Source organism: Belonocnema kinseyi, chromosome 4 (assembly GCF_010883055.1).
Source record: "Belonocnema kinseyi isolate 2016_QV_RU_SX_M_011 chromosome 4, B_treatae_v1, whole genome shotgun sequence".
Taxonomy (NCBI): domain Eukaryota; kingdom Metazoa; phylum Arthropoda; class Insecta; order Hymenoptera; family Cynipidae; genus Belonocnema; species Belonocnema kinseyi.
Window position 1 is genome coordinate 100692355 of NC_046660.1, and position 26073 is coordinate 100718427.

General features: G+C 31.3%; 1 protein-coding gene across 1 annotated transcript in view; it reads left to right on the forward strand.

Annotated features, from left to right (window-relative positions):
* The first annotated feature begins 24276 nt into the window (after positions 1–24276).
* The window catches only part of LOC117171594, a 5756-nt gene continuing 3959 nt past the window's right edge, over positions 24277–26073 (forward strand). Inside the window, exon 1 of the mRNA XM_033359040.1 lies at positions 24277–24390. Within this exon, the coding sequence (XP_033214931.1) occupies positions 24333–24390 (58 nt within the window). The 5' untranslated portion in view covers positions 24277–24332. The remainder of the gene's footprint in view (positions 24391–26073) is intronic.

Genomic DNA, 26073 nt, shown 5'->3' on the forward strand with positions numbered 1-26073 from the left:
TTGTAATCTTTGAAAAAATAAAAAAGTTGCAAATCGGAAACAATCAAAAACTGAATCTCAAAAAGCCAATGAGATATTAGAAAACGATAATAGAAATCAATGGTTTTTTTTTAAATTAAGGCGATTAAGTTAAATAATATTACGGATAGCTTAAGGAAGATCCACGAACAAGATAATGATTCAGCTGAAGTTTGTGACGGCATTGTTGAGCTTGACGAAAGCCAACAATCACAATTAGCAAAACAAAAAAATTGACGGACAGGGCCACGATCACATAAAACAGCGATACTACCACGTGAGCCCTAAAATCAAAGAAATAATTTATCAAACAGTAGATAAATTATTAGAACAAAATATAATGTAACACTCTTGTTCAGATTGTTCGAACCCTATAGTCATGATTAAAAAACCGGTTAAAGATTATAGATTTTGCCTAGATTTTATGAAAGTAAATAACATCACAAAAAAAGACTTATACCCAATTCCGCTCATGAAAGAAATATTGGACACTTTGAGATCAGGAAAATTCATTTCAAAAATTGATTAAAGTTAGCTTATTTACAAATTCCATTAGAAGAAAGCTCAAAATCCATAACAGCATTCACAGTACCTGGAAAGGGCATGTACCAATTTAAAAGGATGCCATTTGGTTTAACAAATGCTCCAGCCACTTTCCAAAGACTGATGAATAAAATCATAACCCCAGATTTAAAGCCAAACGTTTTTTGTTATTTAGACGACATTGTTATAGAAACTCTAAATTTCGATGAGCATTTAAAATACTTGAATATTGCACTAGATAAAATAAATTATGCAAATTTAACGATCAGTCCGGGCAAATGTGAATTCGGCTGCTCAGAAGTCAAATATTTAGGCTTTAAAGTTAACGATAAAGGATTGCAAATAGATGATGAAAAAATTCAACCAATATTAGAATTCCTAAACCTAAAAATATTAAAAAATTACAGCGCATAATAGGGATGGCAAGTTGGTATAGAAAATTTATCCCACACTTTGCCGAAACAATAGAACCAATGAATAGATTACTTAAAAAAGATAAACAATGGGATTGGGGATTAGAACAAGATGAAGCGTTCCAAAAAATTAAAGACCCTATAACCTATATTAACATGCCCAGATTTCACACAACCCTTTCAACTCGAAACTGATGCGAGTAACACAGGGTTGGGAGCCGTACTTACACAAACAATCAACGGCGTAAACTACGTCATCGCTTACTCGAGCAGAAACCTAAACGGGGCGGAATCTCGATACTCGGCATCCGAAAAAGAATGCCTAGCGGTAGTTTGGGCCATCCGAAAATTTAAGCCATATCTAGAAGGTTATAGTTTTAAAGTCATCATGGACCACTTAGCGTTAAAGTGGCTCCATAACCTAAAAAACCATACTGGCCGATTAGCCAGATGCGCGCTGGTACTTCTTGAATGAGTACGATGTCATATACCAAAAAGGTAGTTAAAATCTTGTCCCTGATGTTCTTTCAAGATCAGGAGAACCAGTAAAAATTATAGCGTTTGCGTTAGCTTGTACGGTAGAAAAACTGAAAGCGGAAATAACTGACATAACAGACGACTGGTACTCAACAAAGATCAGACAAGTTAAAAAAGTCCGGAAGAACACGAAATATGGCGAATCAGAGATTCGCAACTCTATTTCTACAGAACTGACCCATTAAAATCTACTCTTTTACCAGACTCTAACCCATGGATAATTTCCGAGTTCTACTTCTGGCCAGGGATGTATTCCGAAATAATCAAGTACGTAAAAAATTGCGAAATATGTCAAAGAACCAAACCGAGTAACCAACAAAAATTAGGGCTAATGGGAAAAAGAATCGTGGAAGAACCATGGACCATGATTGCTGCAGACATCATGGGACCATTACCGATTACAAAAAAGAGAAACAACCAATATATCTTAGTGTTCGTGGATTTATTTACAAAATGGGTAGAAATTATTCTAGTTAAAAAAGCCAGCGGAATAACAAAAGAGTCAGAATTTCACAAACGTGTCATCTCACGTTGGAGTACGCCGCGGATTCTCCACACCGACAACGGCACCGAATTCGTAAATAAAACACTTAGAGAATTAACCGAAAAATTTGGCATTCGTCACACTAAAACACCTAAATATTACCCCCAAGTAAACCCAACCTGGGACGAATATATATATGATTTGCAGTTTGCAATAAATACTAGCAAAAATTCGTCGACCCAATTTAACCCAGCTTTCTTGAACTTAGGTCGCGAATTAGAACCACTACAGTCCCTAAGAAAACATTTCGAAAACGAAAGCGAAATAGAGTTTCGAAGCGTAGACAAATGGACAGACAGACTTAGAAGGCTACAAATTATAAAAGAAGTCCAGAAAAATCTAGACGTAGCAAATAAAAAACAAGCGAATAGTTACAATTTAAGAAGAAGACCGATAGAATATAAAATAGTGATAGGGTACTGAAAGTAGTAACAAAACTATCAAATAAGATAGACAAAAAAGCAGATAAGCTTTACGACAAGTACAAAGGACCTTTCATTATCAACAAGAAAATTTCCCCAACCATATACGAATCAAAAAACCTTCAAAGAAAAAGTATAGGTGAATGGAACGTAAATAATTTTAAATTAGAAAACGCTAGTACAGATACCGGCAAATAGAAGCACTAAATACAAATGAACTTACATTAAGATAATTATACTCAAAACATGACAAAATAGCAAGGGATCAATAGCATTAATAACAATATCTAACTCAAAACTCAAAAACTGACACAATAAAACCTAAATAATGTGACTCATTAGATTTTAAGGACAAAATCAGACAGAACGAAACTTTACCTTTTCGAAAAAAGAAAATACCAAAGTACTTACAGAAAAACGCGGTACTTAAAATCTTATAACAAGAAGCAAATGACTCTGACTATTTGTTAAGAAACTAAATTACACAGCCCAAATTGGATTGAAATTTTTTGTAAGTTGATGAAATAACAGTAACTCAACTCAAAAGAAAACAAAAGCAGACTTAAAGGACAGTCGACTCCAAAAACAAGAATTTTACACGACAATCGACTAAGCGGACAAGTTTTTCGTTTCTCTTTGTATATTTGTTTCAGAAACAAGATAATCATTAAGGAGAATCAGATGCGGAAAAACATTGAGAGAACAGGAACTTCCAGCACAAAACTAGGGACAATTGTAAAGAACTACGAAAACAATTCTCCGGAAAATTAATAGTTGAATTAGACCATATAAAATATCATCTTTTTTTGACGAAAAATGATTTGAATTTAGCAAAACTTCACAACTCCAGACTAAAATAGACAGATTTACTCATAAGAAAAGCGAAACATAAATAAGGACGAGATTCAAAACCATTAAAGAAAAACCTTATAGGAGAATAGCAGAATTACAATATTGTATATAAACACTTTTTTTTTGTTCGAGTCTATCAGAACTGGAAAGCTACATTAAGGAATTTCATGTATATACCCGAACTCCCGCTCTGGGGGGGGGGGGTTACAGAACTGTTACCATAGAATAAAGCTCGAAACGGCCCTGCACGAAAGGGTTGCTCGGCCGCATCCGAGATGACCCGAAACCCCCCGACGGGTCCCGAAGTTATGGGCGACGGAACGTACCGTCGTCAGCCTTGGGTCGTTCAGTGACCCCAGATCTGAAACGAGATGTGGTCCAAACTATGACAGGGCTATGTCCGTGTGAATATAGAAGGAGACGGTATAAATAACTGGGTTGCGCGCGCAACCCCTTTCTCCTCTTCTGAATTTGAAAACTCGAACGTGCACGATTGCCGGTCGGAACACTTCGGCGGTTCTATTTATATCTCTATCTGCTTTGAAATAAAATGAAGAGATTTGGATTTTAATATTTCCAGATTTCGATGCTAGCAATCCTCATGATGTGAATACTTCGCGCGCCTCTTTATATGCGCATATTTTGAGGTTACGTTATTTCAAGCATAAAATATAAATTATATAAATATTAATACTATTATACATATACATATATAAATATATTATTAATGATAATACTATAATTATTTTATATTATAATAGTCTTATTTATACCTTGATCCGCATTTGAAAGAAATTAAAGAAATTGTCGATTTTAATGATATTTGAATATTTCGCACAATTTAAATAAAAATATATATGCAATATCAGAATATTAATACCGTAATTAATATTTTGTTGTATATTATATTGTCTTAATTATACTGTATACTTTGTATTGTGTATATTATTTTACATGATGAGAATAAATTATATAAAGAGTGGGACGATGGTCGTGGGGGCTAAAGCGTAGGCTTTGGACCCACTCCTTCGGCTTGCGGGTTCGATTCCCGCTTCGCACTCTGGAAGAGTCTCGGTGGCCCATGCGGTGAACCCTAGCCTAGCAAGGGAGTTGTTCATCTCCGGAGAGTCGTGGGACCATTACCTCTAGAGAAAAAGGTTTTCTCTATTACTTAAGGCTGTTGCTCTTGGTGGTTCGGAACCCACCTTAAACTGTAGGTCCTCCTTCCACCACCAAGTAAGTGTGTGGAGGGTGTGTAAAGGAATAGAGAAGGTGTAAGAAAAATGTAAACCCTTAGGGGACACATTAGAAGCTTCCATTCCAGTTGAGAATAAATTATATAATTAAGTATGTCATATTATAATTATATATAGAATAGAATAGAACTTATTATTTTCATTATATACTTTTACAAGTTTTTACTATATTCTTAAACGAAGCTGCATATTTTCTCTCTTAGAATTTTTAATGAACAGATAATAATTAAATCATTAAATCTTTACATATTTCTGTGTCTATATTACAGTTCCACTTGTCCTTAGGCTATATTTCTCCTCTATGTCACTATTTTATTCGATATTATAATTATATTAGTATTAACATTAATTAGCTGTAAATAATAGTGCTAAGGCTTTTAAGCGTTCGATTTATCTTTTAAACGAAAATAGTTTAAATAGCCTCCGGACTTTCGAAATTATAAAATATGCTTCTGAGAATCATTTGGAATTAAACAATAACGAACTATAGCTTCCTAGAATTTGGTTATATTATACTTTTTTCATGACTACTTGGGACTTCGTTTTTTAAGATTTAAAATTGCTAGCAATTTTAAAAAGTGTTAATAGAAAATTCTGTACGTTTGTACTTATAATTTGTAATTGTTTTATTTTAAATGATTCTCATAAATAAATTTTCTAATATTAAAAGGCTTTTTAAATTTTTCGGATTAATAGATAAATTCAACTTCGAACACTTAAAACTCTAGTACAATCATTTACAGCTAATTAATATTAATTTTAATATCAATATCTGTTGAGATTCAGGGTAAAATTATAAAATTCGAACTTTTAAATCTGAAAATGATTTATTTGAGGTGGAAATCTTTTGAATTTCAAACTTTTAAAATCGAAGCTTGAAAAATTTTTGATTCAGGAATATTTCATTCAAACGCTCAATAATTCATACGTATAAAATACAAACTTTTAACATCTTTTAATTTTACCATTTTTTTTAATCAAATTATGGTAAAATACGAAATAACCGATTTAAAATTTGTATGACTTTAATATTTTAGAGATTTCTGGTTAAAAAATATATATTACGCTATTGTTTTTAAGGTTCAAAATGATAATACTTCAAGAAAATCTTAGTTCTTAACAATAAAAATTGAACGATTAAACAAATTTTTTAAATAAAATCTTCTTAAAATAAAAGTAAAATTATCTTTATTTTAAGTTGTTCCAGATTAATGTTTTTGCATTATTATTTATAGATAAAAATTTGAGTTTACGAATTGAAAATGTCAGAAATTAACTTACTATCAAAATAATTTAATTTTCAAATAAAAAAAATAGAAAAACAAATTTGCAACAATATAGTAACATTTTCAACCAGAAAGATGAATTTTTTAACTGAAATTAATAATCTTCAGCCAAAAACTGGAATTTTTTTATTGAACTCGAAGCCCAAAAAAATTAATTACAAAAAAAACTTTCATTTTCAGACAAATAGTTACATTTTCAACTAAAATAATGAATTTTCAACAAAAAAAGTTAAAATTTTTAATTAAAAACTGTTAAACTCATCCAAAAATATATCAATTTTACACAATAATTGACTTTTTAGTCAATAAGAATTTTTTTATTTATTGAATTTCAAAGCCAAAAAGATGACTTTTTCATAAAACAGTGTAAAGTTTTTTTAAACGGAATAGTTTAAAAACTTCTGGTTAAAAAATATAAACCAAAGCTATTATTTTAAATGCTTTGAATTGAAGAATAAATCAATACATTTTTAAAATGTTAAGGACTAAATCATTTTGATCAATGAAAATGGATCAATTACAATTCTCTTTAAATTGGAATTTTTTAAATTATAAATTGAATTCTTTTATTTTAAGTCACCTTATATTATTAATTTTTACATTTTTATTTATAAATCCAAACTCAACAGTTTCATTGAAGAATTTGACAATCTTGAAAATCGAACTGTTTAACAAAAATATAACAATGCAAAAATATTAATCTGGAACAACTTAAAATAAAAATAATTTTACTTTTATTTTAAGAATATTTTAGTTAAAAAATTTGTTTAATCGATCAATTTTTAATATTAAGACTAAAATTCTCTTGAAGTATTATCATTTTGAACCTTAAAAATAATAGTGTAATTTATATTTTTCAATCAGAAATCTTTAAAATGTTAAAGCCATACAAATTTTAAATCGGTAATTTCGTATTTTAACATAATTTGATAAAAAAATGATAAGATCAAAAGGTGTTAAAAGTTTGTATTTTATACGTATGAATTATTGAGCGTTTGAATGAAATATTTCTGAACTAAAAATTTTTCAAACTTCAATTTTAAAATTTTTAAATTCAAAAGATTTCCACCTTAAACAAATCATTTTCAGATTTAAAAGTTTAAATTTTCCAATTTCACCCTGAGTCTCAACAGATATTGATATCAACATTAATATTAATTAGCTGTAAATGATAGTGCTAGAGCTTTAAGCATTGGAAGTTGAATTTATATATTAAACCGAAAAAATTTTAAAATCCCTTCAAAATTAGGAAATTTATTTATGAGAATCATTTAAAATAAAAAAATTACAAATTATAAGTAGTAACAAGTACATAATTTTGTATTAACACTTTTTAAAATTGCTAGCAATTTTAAATCTTAAAAATCGAAGTCCCAAGTAGTCATGAAAAAAGTATAATATAACCATATTCTAGGAAGCTATATTTCGCTATTGTTTAATTCCAAATGATTCTAATAAGCAAATTTTCTAATTTCGAAAGTCCAGAGACTATTTAAACTATTTTGGTTTAATAGATAAATCGAACGCTTAAAAGCCCTAGCACAATTATTTACAGCTAATTAATGTTAATATTAATATAATTATAGTATCGAATAAAATAATGACATACAGGAGAAATATAGCCTAAGGACAAGAGGAACTGTAATATAGACACAGAAATATGTAATGATTTAATGATTTAATTATTATCTGTTCATTAAAAATTCTAAGAGAGAAAATATGTAGCTTCGTTTAAGAATATAGTAAAAACTTGTAAAAGTATACAATGAAGACAATAAATTCTATTCTATATATAATTATAATAGGACATAATTAATTATATAATTTATTCTCATCATCTTAAATTATATATACAATATAAAGTATACAGTATAATGAACACGATATAATATACAACAAAATATTAATTACGGTATTAATATTCTAACATTGCATATATATTTTTATTTTTATATTGCGCGAAATATTCAAATATCATTAAAATCGCCAATTTTCTTAATTTCTTTCAAATGCGGATCAAGGTATTAATAAGACTATTATAATATAACACAATTATAATATTATCATTAATAATACATTTATATATTTATATGTATAATAGTATTAATATTTATATCATTTATATTTTATGCTTGAAATAACTTAACCTCAAAATATGCGTACATAAAGAGGCGCGCGAAGTATTCAAATCATGAGAATTGCTAGCATCGAAATCTGGAAATATTAAAATCCAAATCTCTTAATTTTATTTCAAAGCAGATTGAGATATAAATAGAACTGCCGAAGTGTTCCGACCGGCAGTCGTGCTCGTTCGAGTTTTCAAATTCAGAAGAGGAGAAATGGGTTGCGCGCGCAACCCAGTCATTTATATCTCGGATGCGGCACAGCAACACTTTCGTGCGGGGCCGTGTGGAGCTCTATTCTATTCTATGAACCCCAAATTTTTCAGGTTTTTTCAATTTCCTCTCTAGATGCAAAATATAGGGAAAAGCCTAGGGAATTTCTGATCACACAGTTCCACTAAAAAAAAAGTTAGCTGCACGGGACAAGTGACTGATTTCGCACGAAACACTTTAAAGGATATTAGGTTCTTGTTATTTTTTTTGTGTAAATCTAAATAATCTGAGAAATCCCGTCAATTATCCTAAAATTACCCAATCTAGGAAAAATAGAAGGCGCACTAAACAATTTCTGTGTACAAATTAAGTCTCTACAAGTGGTTGCACTTGAGAATATGATATCTATGTGCCTATTTTAGTGTATAGTGGTGTTATCAAAATAACGTGCAAGTTATCCCTAAGGCTTTCCTCAATTTCTGCTTCTAGGGGGAAACTGAGACGCGTAAGATCAATTCTGAGACCAGATTTAGATTCAGCTGCTCAAAATCGATAAGGATATCCTAGTAACTTGTCTCGTGCAGACAAATTTTTTATGGCTTGTGTGACGAGAAAGTCACATGCACTGAGGCAAATAAATTTCAAAATAATGTCAGTGATGCAAATTTTCACTTCAAAAACATGTCGAAAACTGTGAAGGATCAACCCTTGCCTGATATCAACTGTTTAACATAACTTTACCCAACAGAATCTGAGCTCACCTAACCTGAATTAACAGAAATTTATTGAACTACACGTAAAGCACTGGAAGAATATTTTCCCAGTAGCAAATGTGTGTTACATCGAATGGGTCAACTCGAGCCTAACCTAGAAATAAATCTAACCTAGCCTAACCTAACCTAACCTCACGAAACACAATAAACTGATTGTGTTGTCCCGTTGTGTTTTCGGTACCGTTTCATTTAGCTTCGGCTTAACCTACGTAGAGGTTTAACCTATCCCTGAAAAACAAACCCTGACCTAACCTAACCGATTGCGCTGGCAACCCTGTTCTTGCGTACTTTCATATTTTGACATTAATAACAGTAAATGTCTGGAGTTTCGTAACCGCTTGTTGCTAGCATTATTCGCCTGTGTCTGTAACCAGGGCACCTCCAAGTGGTGACGGTGGGCAACGGATCCACATTGGCTGAGTCCCTGGGGAAACGGCGTTCATGTTGTCACGGCAGACACAGGTAAAAAGTGTATTGCGATGCAGGGAAAAACCCCAGTATCGGCGTCTGGTCAGGGTGGGAAAGCGGGCTCTCCAACGTCGTCATCATGCAACCGTAGCTCTTCATCAATGGATCACTTGGTTGGTGCAGAATCTCACGCTACAAGGAAAAAACCGCGAGCATTTCTCAATTGCATGCCTGCAAGAATAGCTCAGACTCATTCTGTTACATTTGAAATAAATATGAAGTGAGCAGTTTGCGAAAATCAATCGACGAGGAAGTAAAAAGTCTTTTTGACCGTAAATTGCTGCACCAAGAAACAAAATGGGTTCCTCACGTAATTTTCAATTCCTGCAGACTTATGCTGTATCGTCTTAAAAATTCAAACAACGAAAAGTACCACAAGTACTCTACACCAACCACATGGAAAAAACCCGTTATTGCGAAGGACTGCTACTTTTGCATGAATCCCGTCAAAGGCTTCAACACCAAAAATAAAAATAACATTTCGTATATTAATGTGTGCACAGTCACAAGAGTAATTGAAATCAATAAAAATGCACGCCAGACTGATTTAAGCGCTTTAGAAGATGATAGAATGGAAGTTGAAAGTCAACGTCATGGAGAGGGTAGTGAAACCAGTGATTGAACAGAAAATAGTTCTGATGATTCCGATGAAAATGACGAAAAAGATGACGAATATAGCGTGCATAAAATAAAATTGAAGGTTTCAATATTAGTGTCGCAACTAGAACTGAATGATTTTATTAGAGATCTTGGATTACCGAAAGACGGCGCTGAATTTGCCGCTTCATTTCTAAAAAGAAGAAATCTTCTAGAGCCAAAGACAAAAGTTTCATTCTATCGCGACAGGGACAAAGAATTCAGAAAGTTTTTCTTTAACGAATAAGAGACGTCTTTAGTGTACTGCACTGAAGTTAACGGACTAATGAACCACTTGAAGAAAAATGTGTACAGAGACGAAGAATGGCGACTTTTCATTGATTCGTCAAAACGCTGCATTAAGGCTGTTTTACTGCATAACACGAATACTTACGCTCCTATCCCTATAGTTCACTCAACGTTCATTAAAGAAGAATATAACAATGTTAAAATGCTTCTTGAAAAAGTTAATTACACGAATCACAAATGGCAAATATGTGGTGATCTCAAAATCATCACAATGATATTAGGCCAACAATCGGGTTTCACGAGAGAGCCATGCTTTATATACCTGTGGAATAGCAGAGATCGAGCCAATCATTACAGCAAAAAACATTGGCCTTTAAGAGATTCATTCAAACCTGGTTCTCATAATATCATCAACCAAAGCCTCGTTGATCCAGAAAACATTTTACTATCACCCCTCCACATAAAGCTTGGGCTCATGAAGCAATTTGTCAAGGCGTTAGACAAAGATGAACAATGCTATAAGTATATATCCCTTAAATTCCCTAATGTTTCAGACGTTAAATTGAAAGAATGAGTCTTTGATGGACCACAGATTCGAATACTGACAAGAGCTACTAATTTCGTGAGCCACATGACGAAAATTGTAATGGACGCTTGGGAAAGTTTTAAAGCAGTAAACGCAAATTTCCTCAGTAACAAAAAAAGTCCAGACTACGAGAATATTGTTGCGAAAATGATAAGAAACTACAAAAAGTTAGGCTGCTTGATGAATTTAAAACTTCACTTTCTAGATTCCCATCTGGATAAGTTTCCAGAAAATGTTGGTGATTTCAGCGAAGACCAAGGGGAACGTTTTTATCAAGACATAAAAGTGATGGAACAACGATATCACGGTAGATGGGACGAGGTCGTGATGGCTGATTTTTGCTGGATGCTAAAAAGGGAAACGAATGTAGGTCTTAAACGTAAGCGTAACCCTTTGCATCGTTCCTTCAAAGAAAAAAGGACACGTTATAGCAGGCAGAAAATAGACTGAAGTAGGTCTATAAATCAATTTAATTACGATGAAAAGTAAGATGAAATGTAAACACGAAAGATAGCATAAATATATCCCTTAAGTTTAAGAAAAGCAGAGAGAAAAAAATTTTAAATAAAACTCTTATTCAGTTGCATGTTTAAGTTACAGTTCTACATTTTAATTGATACAAACATTGTCAGATTAATTGAAATGGGGTCAATTCTACTTGTAGTTCTAAGTTTCTTCAAATGAGTAATGTGCGTCTAAATTTTTAACCACCTGTAGTACAATGAAATGAATTTTATTGTGTTACAACGGGAACACTTAAGTTAAGTTGTGTTGCGTTAAGCAAAATGTCGTTAGGTTCTGTTAAGTTAGATTCATTTGTAGGTTAAGATCAAGTTAACCTATTAAATATAGCACACATTTAAGATCGAGAACCGTATGCTTACATAGCTACACGTGCGGTTGAATTTCATTCGGCTAGGTTAGGTTAGGTCAGGTTTTGTTAGGTTAGGGTAGGTTAAACCTCTATGTAGATTAAGCCAAAGCTGAATGAAACGGTACCGCAAACACAATGGGACAACACAATCAGTTTAATCGTGTTTCGCGAGGTTAGGTTAGGTTAGGCTAGGTTAGATTTATTTCTAGGTTAGGCTCGAGTTGACCCATTCGATGTAGCACACATTTGCTACTGGGAAAATATGCTTCCACAGCTTTACGTGTAGTTCAATAAATTTCTGTTAATTCAGGTTAGGTGAGGTCAGGTTCTGTTGGGTAAAGTTATGTTAAATAAGTTGATATCAGGCAAGGGTTAATCCTTCACAGTTGTCGACATGTGCATGATTTTTCGTCATTTTTTGAGGTTATGGTTCAACCATGACGTGATGGGTGATTTTTGATACCAAATTTGAATTCAGCGCCCCAAAATCCATAGGAATACGTGGGTCTTGTTACCAGATCCGCACACTTTTTTTTGCGTGGCTGTGTTATCAATTAAAACCTGAAGTATATTGGAAAATCTTCCTTGAGGGGGGGGGGGGGGGGGGGGGGGGGGGGGGGGGGGGGGGGATATTTTCATTTGGGGCGTAGTTGGAAAATTGATCTCGGAGAGGTCATGAACATTTTCTAAAAAGGCATAGAAATGTTACATTTTTCAAATTAAACAAATAGGGTTGGCAATCCTTATGGTCGGAACTACGTGTGTTAGTTGCGTACTTATATGAGAAGTGAAATGAAGGGACAATCTTAAAAATTGATCGATTTTCGCCCCGCTCCGGAACGTTTTCTAGCTATTTGAAATTACTCTAATAGCCTTGAATTTAATTCCGCTCGGAAACATTTTCCACCCACACTGTTAGAAAAATCTGTATGAGGTTTAATATGCATGTGTGTGAAGCAAATATGCTCTACCGCTACTGAAATTTCACATACATTGGTGTAGTGAATTTAATATACATGTGTATTAAATTTAATATACAGGTCAGTATAGCAATGTGTGTGAAAACTCAATCTGCTTTCATTTCTTTAAATCTTGTCAAATATCCCCAATGAAATTAATAATCTAGAATTCGTAGACTCAGTTGTTATTCATAATAAAAGTGCAATGTACGGGTTAAATTTTTCCTAATTTTGCTCTAAATGGTCAATATTTAAGGGGGATACAATTAATTGTACGTTAGGTCTGTTATTTATTTGCTGAATTGAACTTTTCGACCTATAATCCAATTTTATTTTTGGTTAACAGGAAGAATGTATCATGTGTTATTATTTCGAATCGAAAATTACAGCTAAACTTATTTTAAAATTGTTAAAAAATGAAATTATATGATTTTTCTTATAAGTGATTAACATGAATGTATATGAAATTTAATATACGCGCTCTTAATGGGGATTTCATATACTTCATATATTAATTTTAACACACATGGGTATATTAAATTTTATTTTATTTTTAACAGTGCATGTTAAATTACTGGTTTTATATACATACAACCAGTTTACAAAGCTCAAAAAAGGTGAATAACACCGGGATTTTCAAGCTATTGAGTCGTCGATTAGTAAACACGTGGAATATAATCATATTCAAGCTGGCTAAGATCCCTGGGGTATGAATAAAACTCTAGCTATCGTTTATAGTTTATGTGGGGTGTATTTTTGACATTCTCGAATGTCCATATTCATAGATACGAACAGTATCGTGTTTGAATCCATTGTCAGCGGTTAAACAAGGTTTATATGATATTCCGCATGTATCGAAAACTGGAGCTATTTCCCCGGAATACGCCGGGTTTAAAAATGTATTCCCATCAAATACAAGCCTATTAAAGCAATTTTAAATAGCTAGAAAACGTTTCGGAGCGGGGCGAAAATCGATCGATTGTTAAAATTGTTCTTTTTTTATAGAGAATTATCAATAAGCACCTGAGATATATTGAAAAATTTATTTTTGTAGGTTACTTTAAGGAGTGGCTTTCATCCCCTCAAAGCGTTTTTCCGACGATAAAGAAAAACACGTTTCTCCTATTTTTTTTATTAAGTACAACATATTAGAAGATTATTTAAATCGGTGAGGTCAGGTTGGGGGGAGGGGGAGTTTCCTTGCAAGTGCCAGGGAACAAAATTTTCACGAGAGGAAAAAAAATGTTCAAAATTTAAATTATTTTTCAACATCGAAATGCGAGGGAAAGTTCGAAAATAGGAAATATATTTCGAGAAAAATATCATCAGAAATGGTTCAAAATACTTGTTTTGTCATGACATATTTTTTTTATTGCTTAAAGAGCTTATTTAAAAATACGAGATAGGGAGATACTAATGGTTCCATTCGATTCAGCTTAATTAATTGCATAAAGTTTATATGTTTCAATATTTTTTTAGGATATCAATTGGCGATGTAGTCTGAATAAATAGTTACACTACACTGCAATGTGTAGCAGAAGTTTAGATCATTTTTTAAACCAATAAAACGTGTTTTTACTAAAGTAGCACAGATGTGGTCATGCCGTGTCAACCTTTAAGTCAAATTCAAAGTGTATAATTGTATACATTATTCCAAACTAAAACAATTAAATTTCTGTACAAAAATAATTCACTGTCATATTCAACGTTGAAAAATAAAGAATTTAATTGTGTTTGAAGAGGGGAAAACAACTCCTTAAAGTAACCTCCAAAAATAGATTTTTCAATATATCTCAGGTGCTTATTGATATTTCTCTATAAAACAAAGGACAATTTTAACAATCGATCGATTTTCGCCCCGCTCAGAAACGTTTTCTAGCTATTTGAAATTGCTCTAATAGGCTTGTATTTGATTGGAATGCATTTTTAAACCCGGCGTATTCCGGGGAAATAGCTCCAGTTTTCGATACATGCGGAATATCATATAAACCTTGTTAAACCGCTTACAATGGATTCAAACACGATACTGGTCGTATCTCTGAATATGGACATTCGAGAATCTCAAAAATACACCCCACATCAACTATAAACGATAGCTAGAGTTTTATTCATACCCCAGGTATCTTAGCCAGCTTGAATATGATTATATTCCACGTGTTCACTAATCGTCTACTCAATAGCTTGAAAATCCCGGTTTTATTCACCTTTTCCGAGCTTTGTAAAAGTTTGTATGTATATTCCCATCAAATACAAGCCTGGAGTAATTTAATATGGGTGAAAAATGTTTCCGAGCGGAGCGAAAATCGATCGATTTCCAAGAATCCACCTTCAGCGATTAAACGAGGTTTATATGATTTTAGGTATGTATGGCAAACTGCAACAATTTCCCCGGAATACGTTTGTTTTAAACGTCTATTCCCATTAAATTCAAGCCCTTTGGGGCAATTTCAAATAGCTAGAAAACGTTCCGGAGCGGGGCGAAAATCGATCGATTTTTAACATTGTCCCTTCATTTCACTTCTCATATAAATACGCAACTAACACACGTAGTTCCAACCATAAGGGTTGCCACCGCTATTTCTTTTAATTAAAAAATGTAATTTTTCTATGCCTTTTTAGAAAATATTCCTGACCTCTCCTAGATAAATTTCCCAACTACGCCCCAAATGGAAATATACCCCCCCCCCCCCACACAAGGAACGATTTCCAATATACTTCAGGTTCTAATTGATAATTTACTACTGCACAAATTTCATTTCACCTCTCATATCAATACACGATTAATCCATCTTTTTTCAATGAAAAATCTCACTTTTTCTGTGCCTATTTAGGTGGAAAAAATTCAAAATAAGCTATAAAAAATTAGACAAAATATCTTCGTTAATGAAATACAAAAATAAAGTTGACCTGTTAGAAATTATATTTTAAAATTCACTTAAAATGAAAAAAGACCCCTTTTAAAGTTTTTTCGAAAAACTTAATGTTCTAATTGATAACACAGCCCCGCAAAAAAAGTTGTCTGCACGAGACAAGTGACTAGGCTACCCTTATGGATTTTGAGCCGCTGAATCCAAATATGACCTCAGAATTTGTCCTACACGCCTCAATTTTCCCCTGGATGCAAAAAGTAGGGAAAAGCCTAGGAATTTTCTCGTCACACAAGCCATACAAAAAATTTGTCTAAATCTGTCTGTCTAGAATCTAAATCTGGTCTCAGAATTGATCTTACGCATCTCAGTTTCCCCCTAGATGCAGAAATTGAGGAACCTCCTAGGGATAACTTGCACGTTATTTTGATAATACCAGTATACGCGAAAATAGGCACATAGATATCATATTCTCAAGTGCAACCACTTGTAGAGACTTAATTTGTACACAGAAATTTTCTAGTGTGCCTTCTATTTCTCCTAACTTGGGTAATTCTAGGAAAATTGACGGGCTTTCTCAGATTATTTAGATTTACATAAGAAAAAATAACAACAACCTAATATCCTTTGCAGTTTTTCATACGAAATCAGCCACTTGTCCCGTACAGACAACTTTTTTTTTTAGTGGGCTTGTGTGAACAGAAATTCACTAGGCTTTTTCCTATATTTTGCATCTAGAGAGAAAATGGAAAAAAAGCTGAAAATTTTGGGGTTCATATTTAGATTAAGCACGCAAACATGCAAAGGATATGCCATTTTTGTCATTTTCCTGTACGAATCTATATAATATGAGAAAAACCTTCAATTTCCTTAGAATCACCCAAGCTAGGGGAAACGGAAGGCACACTAGAGAATTTCTGTGTACAAATTAAGTCTCTATGAGTCACGGCACTTTAAAATATAACATCCATCTGTCTATTTTCGCGTATGCTGGTATTATAAAAATAACGTCCTGAATATCCCTAGGCTTTTGCGTATTTTCTGCATGTAGGGGAAAACTGAGACGTGTACGAGAAGTTCCAAGGCCAGGTTTGGATTCAGCGGCTCAAAAGCCATAAGGGCAGGATAGTCACTTGTTTCGTGCAGTCAAATTTTGTTATTCCCTGTGTGACCAGAAAATCCCTAGGATTTTCCCTACTTTTCGCGTCTAGGGAGAAAATGGTAAAAGCTCAATGGAGAATTTTTGTGTTTAAATTTAATCTATAGGAGTGACAACACATAAGAATATAACACCAGTACGCTTATTCTTCTGTATACTGCTATTATCATACTAATGTCCAGAATAGTCCCAGCCCCTCCCCCCTACTTTCTGCATCTAGGGGAAAATTGAGACGTGTAGGACAAATTCTGAGGCCATATTCGGATTCAGTAGCTCAAAATCCATAAGGGTAGCCTAGTCACTTGTCTCGTGCAGACAACTTTTTTTTGTGGGCCTGTGTAATTTACTATATATGTATTATTGCTCATTGCTTCTAATGTAAAAATAAAATGTCCTTATTTACGTCTGACCTAAATAAATAATCATAAATAACACAGGCCAACATGGTTTTGTTGTTGGTAAATGGAAGATCATTTCCGAAGTAATTTTTTACGTAGAATCCGAATCCGGGGTCAGAATAGGCCCATCACGTCAGGATTTTAAGATATTTGAGGTTATGTATCCAAAAAATGCCGTTCTTGGCTACGTTTGAGGTTATGTACAGAAGACACAACATTTTTTGGGGATTTTTTCTTTATTTGTATCATATAGTACTGCTCTTTCTCTTTAATTTGAGAGTCGCAGAGTTCAGTTAATATTTTTCTTTGACAAGTTATGCTAATTAGAAATTACGAGACATGTCCCATTATGTCTAGAGCATTTGCTTTAAATACTTTGAGGCAGACATATCCTACTGGGTGTTTTCTTTCAAAAATTTGTACTTGGGAGTGTTCGGGCTTTTTGAAATCCCAAAGAATTTTATGTCTTCTGTACATAACCTCAAAAATAGCTAAAAACGCCATTTTTTTAGGTACATAACCTCAAATATCTTAAGATCTTGACGTGATGGGCCAATTCTGACCCTGGATTCGGATTCTACATAAAAAATTATTTCGGAAATGATCCTCCAGTTTACAACAACTGACATGACCCCATTATTTGCAGGGCTGTGTAATCATTAGTCGGCAATTTAGGAACACCCAGTAGTTTCTTAAATAATTTTAATTCGTTAAATGATTTGAATTTGTATAGTCATTTGCTTTTTTTATAAGACGGTGAATGAACGTATTTCATCAACTTTATGTGGAGTTTAATCAATGATAACAAAATAATAATTTGTGAAAATAATTGTACAATTATTTAAATAATACGTGTTTCTTCATGTAGATAATGTACCTAAAAAGCAGGAGAAACATTTTATCTCACCAATTTTTCGATAGATTTTAATATCTGCAAGTGATAATTTGTTTTGTAGGAATACTCGTAAATGTTTGAACAAATTTAAATTGTATTAACAATGTCATTTTGTTTAAATATTATATTTTTTCCATTTTTCGACAGATGGAAATATTTTCATAGATACTAATGTAACGTCTAACGTAACGTAATAGGGTGACAAAAAAAAAGTTTCGATTGTTTTTGATACCACCACCCTATAGTCTAAGGTTCCCATAAAAAGTGAATAAGTATTTTGTAATTTTTTAATTTAAATATTAACAAGTGCCGCCCACCCCCTGAAGTATCATGCAATAATAACATAAGACCAAACAATTTTTTCTAAATTTGGTCCAAAACCTGAAAATGTCAATTAAAGTTTAGTTGATGGTTTTATGATCTCCTGGAAACTCTTTAATTAATAAGAATCGATCATTAATTTATAATCTCAACCGCCCTGAGTTACTTGTATGGTGCCCCAAAAACTACCCTATCCAAGCGCAATAAGGAATTTTCGGAATATTGTCCTTAATTATTACTTTTTCTCATTTTTTCATAAATCCTCATGTATAAGTAAATTATAAGATATCATGTACATTTTAATTAATTATATATTTTTAAACAGTTTTTGTTTATTTTAATAGAATTTTGATTAGTTTGATCAATTTATTATTTTGTAATATCGCAAATAATGGTATTTTCTGGATACCTTTGCCTAATTTATAAATGTGATGAGTGAATTAACCGATTGCTGATTGCTAAAACAATCTTTCTTTGTCTTAAAAAATCATTATCTTATAATATCGCCAATGAGAGGTATTTTCTAAACGCTATGACCCTATTGATAGATCTGAACAACTATTTCTGAACATATTCGTTATTTTTAATTGTTTTTAGGTGTGCAAAAAATAACGAATATGTTTAGAAACAGTTATACGCATTTGTTGAAAAATAGAAAAAAAATATTTCCTTACCTTTTCATAAGAGAAGGTATTAGATATGTTTAAAGTTTGACCCCCCACATCTCTGTTTTTGTCAAATGTCCATGTTCTGCGAGGCCCTGAATACGAAAAATAGGTTTTTCTGAACATGTCTGTATGTCTGATTGTAGATATTAGTACCGTTTTTATTAATACTCAAAATGGCGAAAAATGTAAGCTTATGACTTTTTTTGTATAAAAACATAAAAACATAAAATTTTGATTGCCCCAAAAATAATTAAAAATGACAATTTGCCATCTAACTATAAAATATGCGGAAAAAGATTATTTAGCAAAAATTGTGCACCCAAAAAAGACAATTTAAGAACAAAAATTAATACACGAAACTTGGAGACCGAAAAAAGATCTCAAAAACGGTTAAAAATCATTTTTTGGTGAAACGCGCAGTTTTTGTTTCACTCATAAAAATAACATAAAAAATAAAGAATAGTGTTTTTTTACAAAATGAAACAAAGTACGAAAAAAAATAAACATATGAGAGTTCTTCACCTAAAAATTATTTAAATATTTGTTATAGCCAAGAAAAACCTACAAGTTCGCTATAAACTTTTGTTACAGGAAAACATTAGAAATAAGAAAATGAATTTTTTAGAAAAACCAACGAAGTTACAAAAACTTTGTTTTTGACAACAATTTTTGCCTAATTTGTATCTGTAAATTTTCTTATAATAACTCTACACTAGATTGTATATTTTTGGTTTAATTCAAAAATATTGCAAATGGAAAAATTAAGTTTTGGTAGAAATGACACAAGTTACAATGAAACGTGTAATAGCAATTCTTTTGATAGAATGCGAATTTTTTTTTTAATTATGAAAATTGAAAAATGAAACTACGTCTGGATAATTAAGATAATTTAGATAAATATTTCAAAAAATACGTATTGCATTTGCATGTGGTAGTTTTTGGGGCACCAATATAGGAGCTTAGGACGATTGAAATACAAAATTAATGATGGATTAATATTCTTTAAAGAGTTTTCAAGGATCATAGTGTGTGGGGGGGGGGGGTAAGAATCATGACGTATATTGGCGAGAACATTGTTGGCATCTGGAATTAAAGCTTAACGACTCTGCCAAAAAATGCTACTGAAATAAGTTAATGGTCATTTAAGAGCTTAAAGTGTTCTACCTGAATAAGCTTAAAGATGGTAATGTAAAAAATGTTGTGCTTTACAGACTTAAAATTGTAAAAAAATAGTAAAGAATTTTGGGCTCATTTAAGGAGAGTAAAGTTTAAAGCATAGTTCATTTGAAGTTAGAAAATACATTCATTTTTATTGATTATACGGCTTTTTTGAAAAGGCAGCTATTTTGTAGAAAATGTGTCTTTTGTTGGCTAAATTCAACGGTTTTAAATTCAGAATCAACATCTTTTTTGGATCAAAATGCAACTACGAGGATAAAAGTTCAAATTTTTTGTAACAAAACTTTTTTTTTTAGTTGAACATTCATCTTTTTGTTTCAAATTTCATTTTTGTTGAAAATTCCACTGCATTGTTGAAGGTTTATCGAATCTCTTGAAAATATTTTTTCCTTGTTTAACATAGGGTGTTTAACTTAGAATTTAACTATTCCTTTTTTGGTTCAAAATTGCGCTTAGTTAGTTGAAAATTCAACAGCATGGGTTAATATTAACCGATTTCATTTAAATTTGGAATTAATTTTGTCAGACATTCGAACAAAAATTGAGTGAGAGAAAAAAATAGGATATTCAAAAATAAAGGGCCACCCTAATGTGTCGTAAAACAGCGTGGAATGTGAAAATATAATCAAATAATGCGATTATGTAAAATTTTCTTTTCATTGAAACAGTACTTATAAGAAAAATATTGTACAATCTGAAAATAGACCAAGTTAGCTTTACCAATATAATGTATTGACATGTTATTGAGCCAAAAGAGAAAAATAAGTGACAAGCAGGAAATTTTAATAGAAGAATGCGATATGCAATATGTAGAATTATTGGCGCACACGTATCTATATATTCTTACCTAAATGTTATTCACATGATTTGAAAATTTTAGATAATTTGTTTCACAAAAGATAATTATTAAATCAGGGACTACGCTTGTTAAAAAGCAAAATTAATTTACAATTCTTTAAATTACTAATTATTCTGTTTCTGAACATCAGATCTCTTTTGTAATTCTTTTTAACTTAGATTAAAACTTATCGAATTTCTTCTTACTTCTAATTAAACAATCATTTGTTCCTTAAGATTCGATTTTGAGTGAGGTTTGAAACTCATAATGTAGCATAGCTAATTTAATGATATGAAAATCATTGGATCAAGATTACAGTTGAATGTTCGAAAAGAAAAAATGATATTATTTAAATACGTTTCAGTTTTAGTGACTTGATTTTTCAGTACTTTTCTGTTTAAACTTCAAATTTTGTTCCATTTATGTGATATTGATACTTATTAATAATATGTTTATCATCTTCTACACGTCTATAATTTCAATGTAAAATAATAGTTTTTAATGCGCAATTGTATTGTTTGATTTGTTTTCCTCTTCCACTTCTAAATACAATGAGAAAGCAAATAAATGTATGCTAAGTGAAACAGCATATGCTCAACTGTTTGAAATATAGAAAACATTACATTCTAAAGAACACAAGCAGAATTTTTATTTATCACCATTGGCATCACCAATTTCAACAGATCGGTTTTCAAAGCTGTTGGGCTTCCATAAATATAAAACTGAATATAAATATGTGTGAATTCGAAAACAGTTATATTTTTAAAGCTTTGACAAAGTTCTTTTGCATTAAAAGCTTGAATTCGACAATATTAGTTTAATATTTTTAAATTGTAAGATGCTTCCAAATTCAAATTTTAGAATTATGTAGTTTTAAATTCAATTAGTAATTTTTTAATAAAATAATTTTTATTTTAAAAAAATGAAGAGTTTGGTTTTTTAAATTCTTCAATATTGAATTTTAACAATTTTCAATTAAATCCCTCTAGAATAAATTCAAAGCAATGAAAAATCAAGATATTTTCTTGCCAAATTCCAGCCTAATAGTATAAAAAGAGTTTAGAATTGGGCATCAAAAATCGATTTATTTTTCATATGAAAATATTTCAAAACATTAAACTTAAAAAAAAGTGCAATTCGAAACATTAGAATAGTACATAACAATATTGCTATGTATTATTCTCTGAAAAAATTAATTTTTAATGTAATACCTTCAACTTGCCCGATTTTTAGTTGGGCATTCAATAATATTTAATTGAAAAATTTCATGAATGAATGATCAATCTAAATAAAGTACTTGTTTGTATTTTCTATTTATTCAAGAAAAGTTATTATGTCTAAATAGCCTTCTGAGGAACAAGATGATACAAGATCATTACAAATTTGTGCAAGTACTGATCGGCAGAATACTCGGTTAATCCTATAATTTAATCTATATACTAAATAGAAGAAGTACACAGAGTAGAACTCAGAATACGTATCGAGTTAAATATGTGATTAATTCGTATTAATTGACATTTAGTGATTAATTATAGCTCTTGTACATGTTAAGGTAAAAATAAAGATGAAAAAACTGCGTGTATGCAAAATAAAAAAATAAATAAATAAAAAAATTACAAAAGGTAATGAAAACAGAACTAAATTCGAAAATGAAATATTCGAGAACAAAATAAGGGAGTTTACCAGTAAGCAATTTCAAGTGTTGGGTTAGGAGTATCATACACATATTTTTGAAAAAGAGATTCTTGAAGTGAAGCAGCGAGGATCCATTTCTAATATCGTAAGGAACTTTTTTCATAAACGGGAACCTCTTATTATAAATCATCTTTGAAGCTTAAATGTTCTGTGATAAGGAATCTTAAAGATTTTATGTCTTTCACGAAGCTTAGACTGTCCTGTAAGGTCTCTTTCTAACATTGTGTACTATATAATCATACTATATACTATATACTATATAAGCATTGTGTACTATATAATCAAAATGTATCAAAAATAAACTTCTTGAAATCGATACATCTGTAATTGAATCGCTTCTTTAATTTTAAGTGGTTAAAATTTTAGAATTCTGAATTTCGATACTGAATTCTAAATTTTCTATTTTCCCCTTTCACAAATTTCAATTCTGCAATTGCAATTAAAACTATTGAGTTTTAAAAATACTAATTAACAGTTTGAAAATTGTCAATTTTCAAATGATTTAAATTTACTTACAATAATAAAAATTTTAAGAGTTTGAATATCAAAAATTTTGAATGTCAAAGTTCTTGTTGACTAAATATTTATCAGTTTTAAATTAGGTTCGTATACGTTTAATTTCCAACGTTCCGTAGTAGAAATGTTTACAGTTTTTCATAGTGCCTATATTGAAACTTCGAGCTTCGATACCTGTAAATTGGGTTAAAACACGGTGTTTGCATCCCTAGGGTTGAAACATTTTATTTCAACTCTAGGATACACAGGATGGTGGCAATCGCTGTGGTTCGCCCCTTGTAATGCAACATACTATTACTTTCACAAAAAAATTCAGTTTTAATTTATGGCTGTAATTCCGCATAAGGTTACATTACATTTGTTGAATATTTATATTTTCAAAGAGAATTGATTGAATTTTACGTTATCATCCCACTTATAATTATATTAAATTCTATTTTCTTATGTAAACCTTTTTTGATTTTTATGAGTTTTTTTCTATTATCAGACGTTGGCTACAGCTAGGGTAAAATTAATTAAATTTCTTGAGTAATTAGACATATTCTCCGTAAAGTTCTCCCAAAATGTTTTTGAAGATTTAAGAAAAGCACATAATTGTTCTGTCAATCAGCGCAGAATTTTGTCAGTTTTTATGTTATTTTGACAAAGAAAGTGTTTATTATGGATGATCAAAAATAGTACATTTTATGCATTTTATTTGAAAAATATATCTTCAGAGCAATACGCTCCCCTCGCCTCCCCCTACACAACGCGCTGAATTCCTTTTTTGCGTCAATTTTTAAGAATTTCTTAACCACTTACCCAATATTGACAAATAACTGAAGACTTCAAGATCAAGCGCTATTTCACGCACAGGGAAAAATTCACGTGAGTAGTAAAAGTATGTTTTACTTTATGCCACCTCCCTTTTCTGTGCTCACGACCATTTGAAATCCCAAGATAATAGCTTGTATATAAACAGACATACCCGACGTTTACTTCAATCGTAATCGTTTACAATCTTCAAGAAATTCTGAAACAAATTGTCTCGTTCATTCTAAGACGATGAGGACAACAATTGCTCTTCTGCTGATAACCTCAGTAGTTTTCTTTAATTCTTTTGGTAAGTAAAGTACATGAGATAATTAAAAAACTAATTCAAATTTTGTAGTCAATCTTTGTGGTAGGTACTAGAGTAAGAAAGCGCACGAGACATAATTTTTTCCCTTATATCGTTTTAGTCTGAATTTTTATTGAAATCTTTACCATACTTTTCTCATATATTACGTGTACTATCGAGTTCAGCAATTTAAAAAACTTTGTTATGACATTTAAAAAAATGTTCTACAGCATTTTGGAAGCAAGGCATAAGGTACCATAAAATATTTAATAAAAAAATTGTTTTTAAATTGGAGCTTTAAATTTGCTTTTAATCTTTTTTCTGGCGGGACGTGTGATGCGAATTTGTTCGTTGAAGATAAGGAGCTTTAACAAAAGAGAATTCGCAATGAATCAGTTATGGAAGGCTTACCCTTAAATTTTAAACGTCGTATGCGAAAATGAGCCGGAAGCACAATGATCTAGCGCGTAGCGCGAGGTAAATACATTAACGAGGAATTTCAAGAAAATAAACAGAATCCATTGGGCATAAAAGTTAAAGAACATCATTAGAACGGTTCAAAAACATCCTAAGTCAGTCCAAATAACGTTCCTTAAACATACATTGTTCCAGGAAACGTTTTAAGGTCCTATTCAGAACGTAAGACGTTTTCAGAACATTATTTTATCTGACTTATGACAGTTTTTGAAATGTTCAAATAACGTATTTTGACTTGTACCTCCAAGAAACGTTTTTAGAACTCTCCAATTACGTTCTTAAATTTCGTAACCACTGAAAAGTTTGCTACAAGCTTGTTTTCATTTTTTTGAAAATCAAACAGTATTCCAGCTTCAGAGAACAAAAGTTAAAAGTGTTAAAGCAAGATATCTTTTTTTTTTGCAAAGCTATAAGTATTTGAATTTTAACGTTTTTCTCTACAATAGGATACTAATTTATTCTTCAAGCACCTGTAATTGTTGACTTTATTAGCATATTTCAATACTTTCTTCTTAAATTTGTACTGCTACAAGGAAGATATTCTGTGCGTCTTTTGCCGACTAAACAATTCTTGTGACCACGAGAATTTTCTTTAAAAAATACAAGATTCGAAGTTTTCTTCCAATCAACGAAAGAATTGACAAAATTTAACACGAATTAAAAAAAATAGTGGATAAAATTAATAAAGTGGCTTAACCTAATCCTGCATTTAAATGTTTTAAAGTATATTCTAAAATATAGTACATAGTTTTATGAAGACCAAATAATTTTTTTTTGCAGCGTCATTTTGTGTTTAACCCAATAAATAAAAATATGTTATTGAGAATAAAAAAAGCTCAGAAAATTAATTCAATGATAACTATAAAACACGATAATTTAGAAAATTAAAAATCATATGCTTTAGAAACTGAAAAGTTCAAAAAAAGAAATAATTAAAAAATTTGAAGGAACTCCTGGCTTTCATGTTCTTCTCAATTTTATAAATATAAATATGAATATATTATAGAAGTGACAGGAGAAAAGAACGGTCCCGATATAAGTAAAATTGTAAAATTGGGAAAAATGTGGTTTTCTAACTAATTTATTTAGGTTTGCATAATTGAATATTTAAAACAATTTTTTTTACTAATTTCTTTTCTGAAATAGCATCTTTAAAATTCGGGAGTTTGCTGCATTATTATTTGAAACGTTTCACCATATTATGAAAAA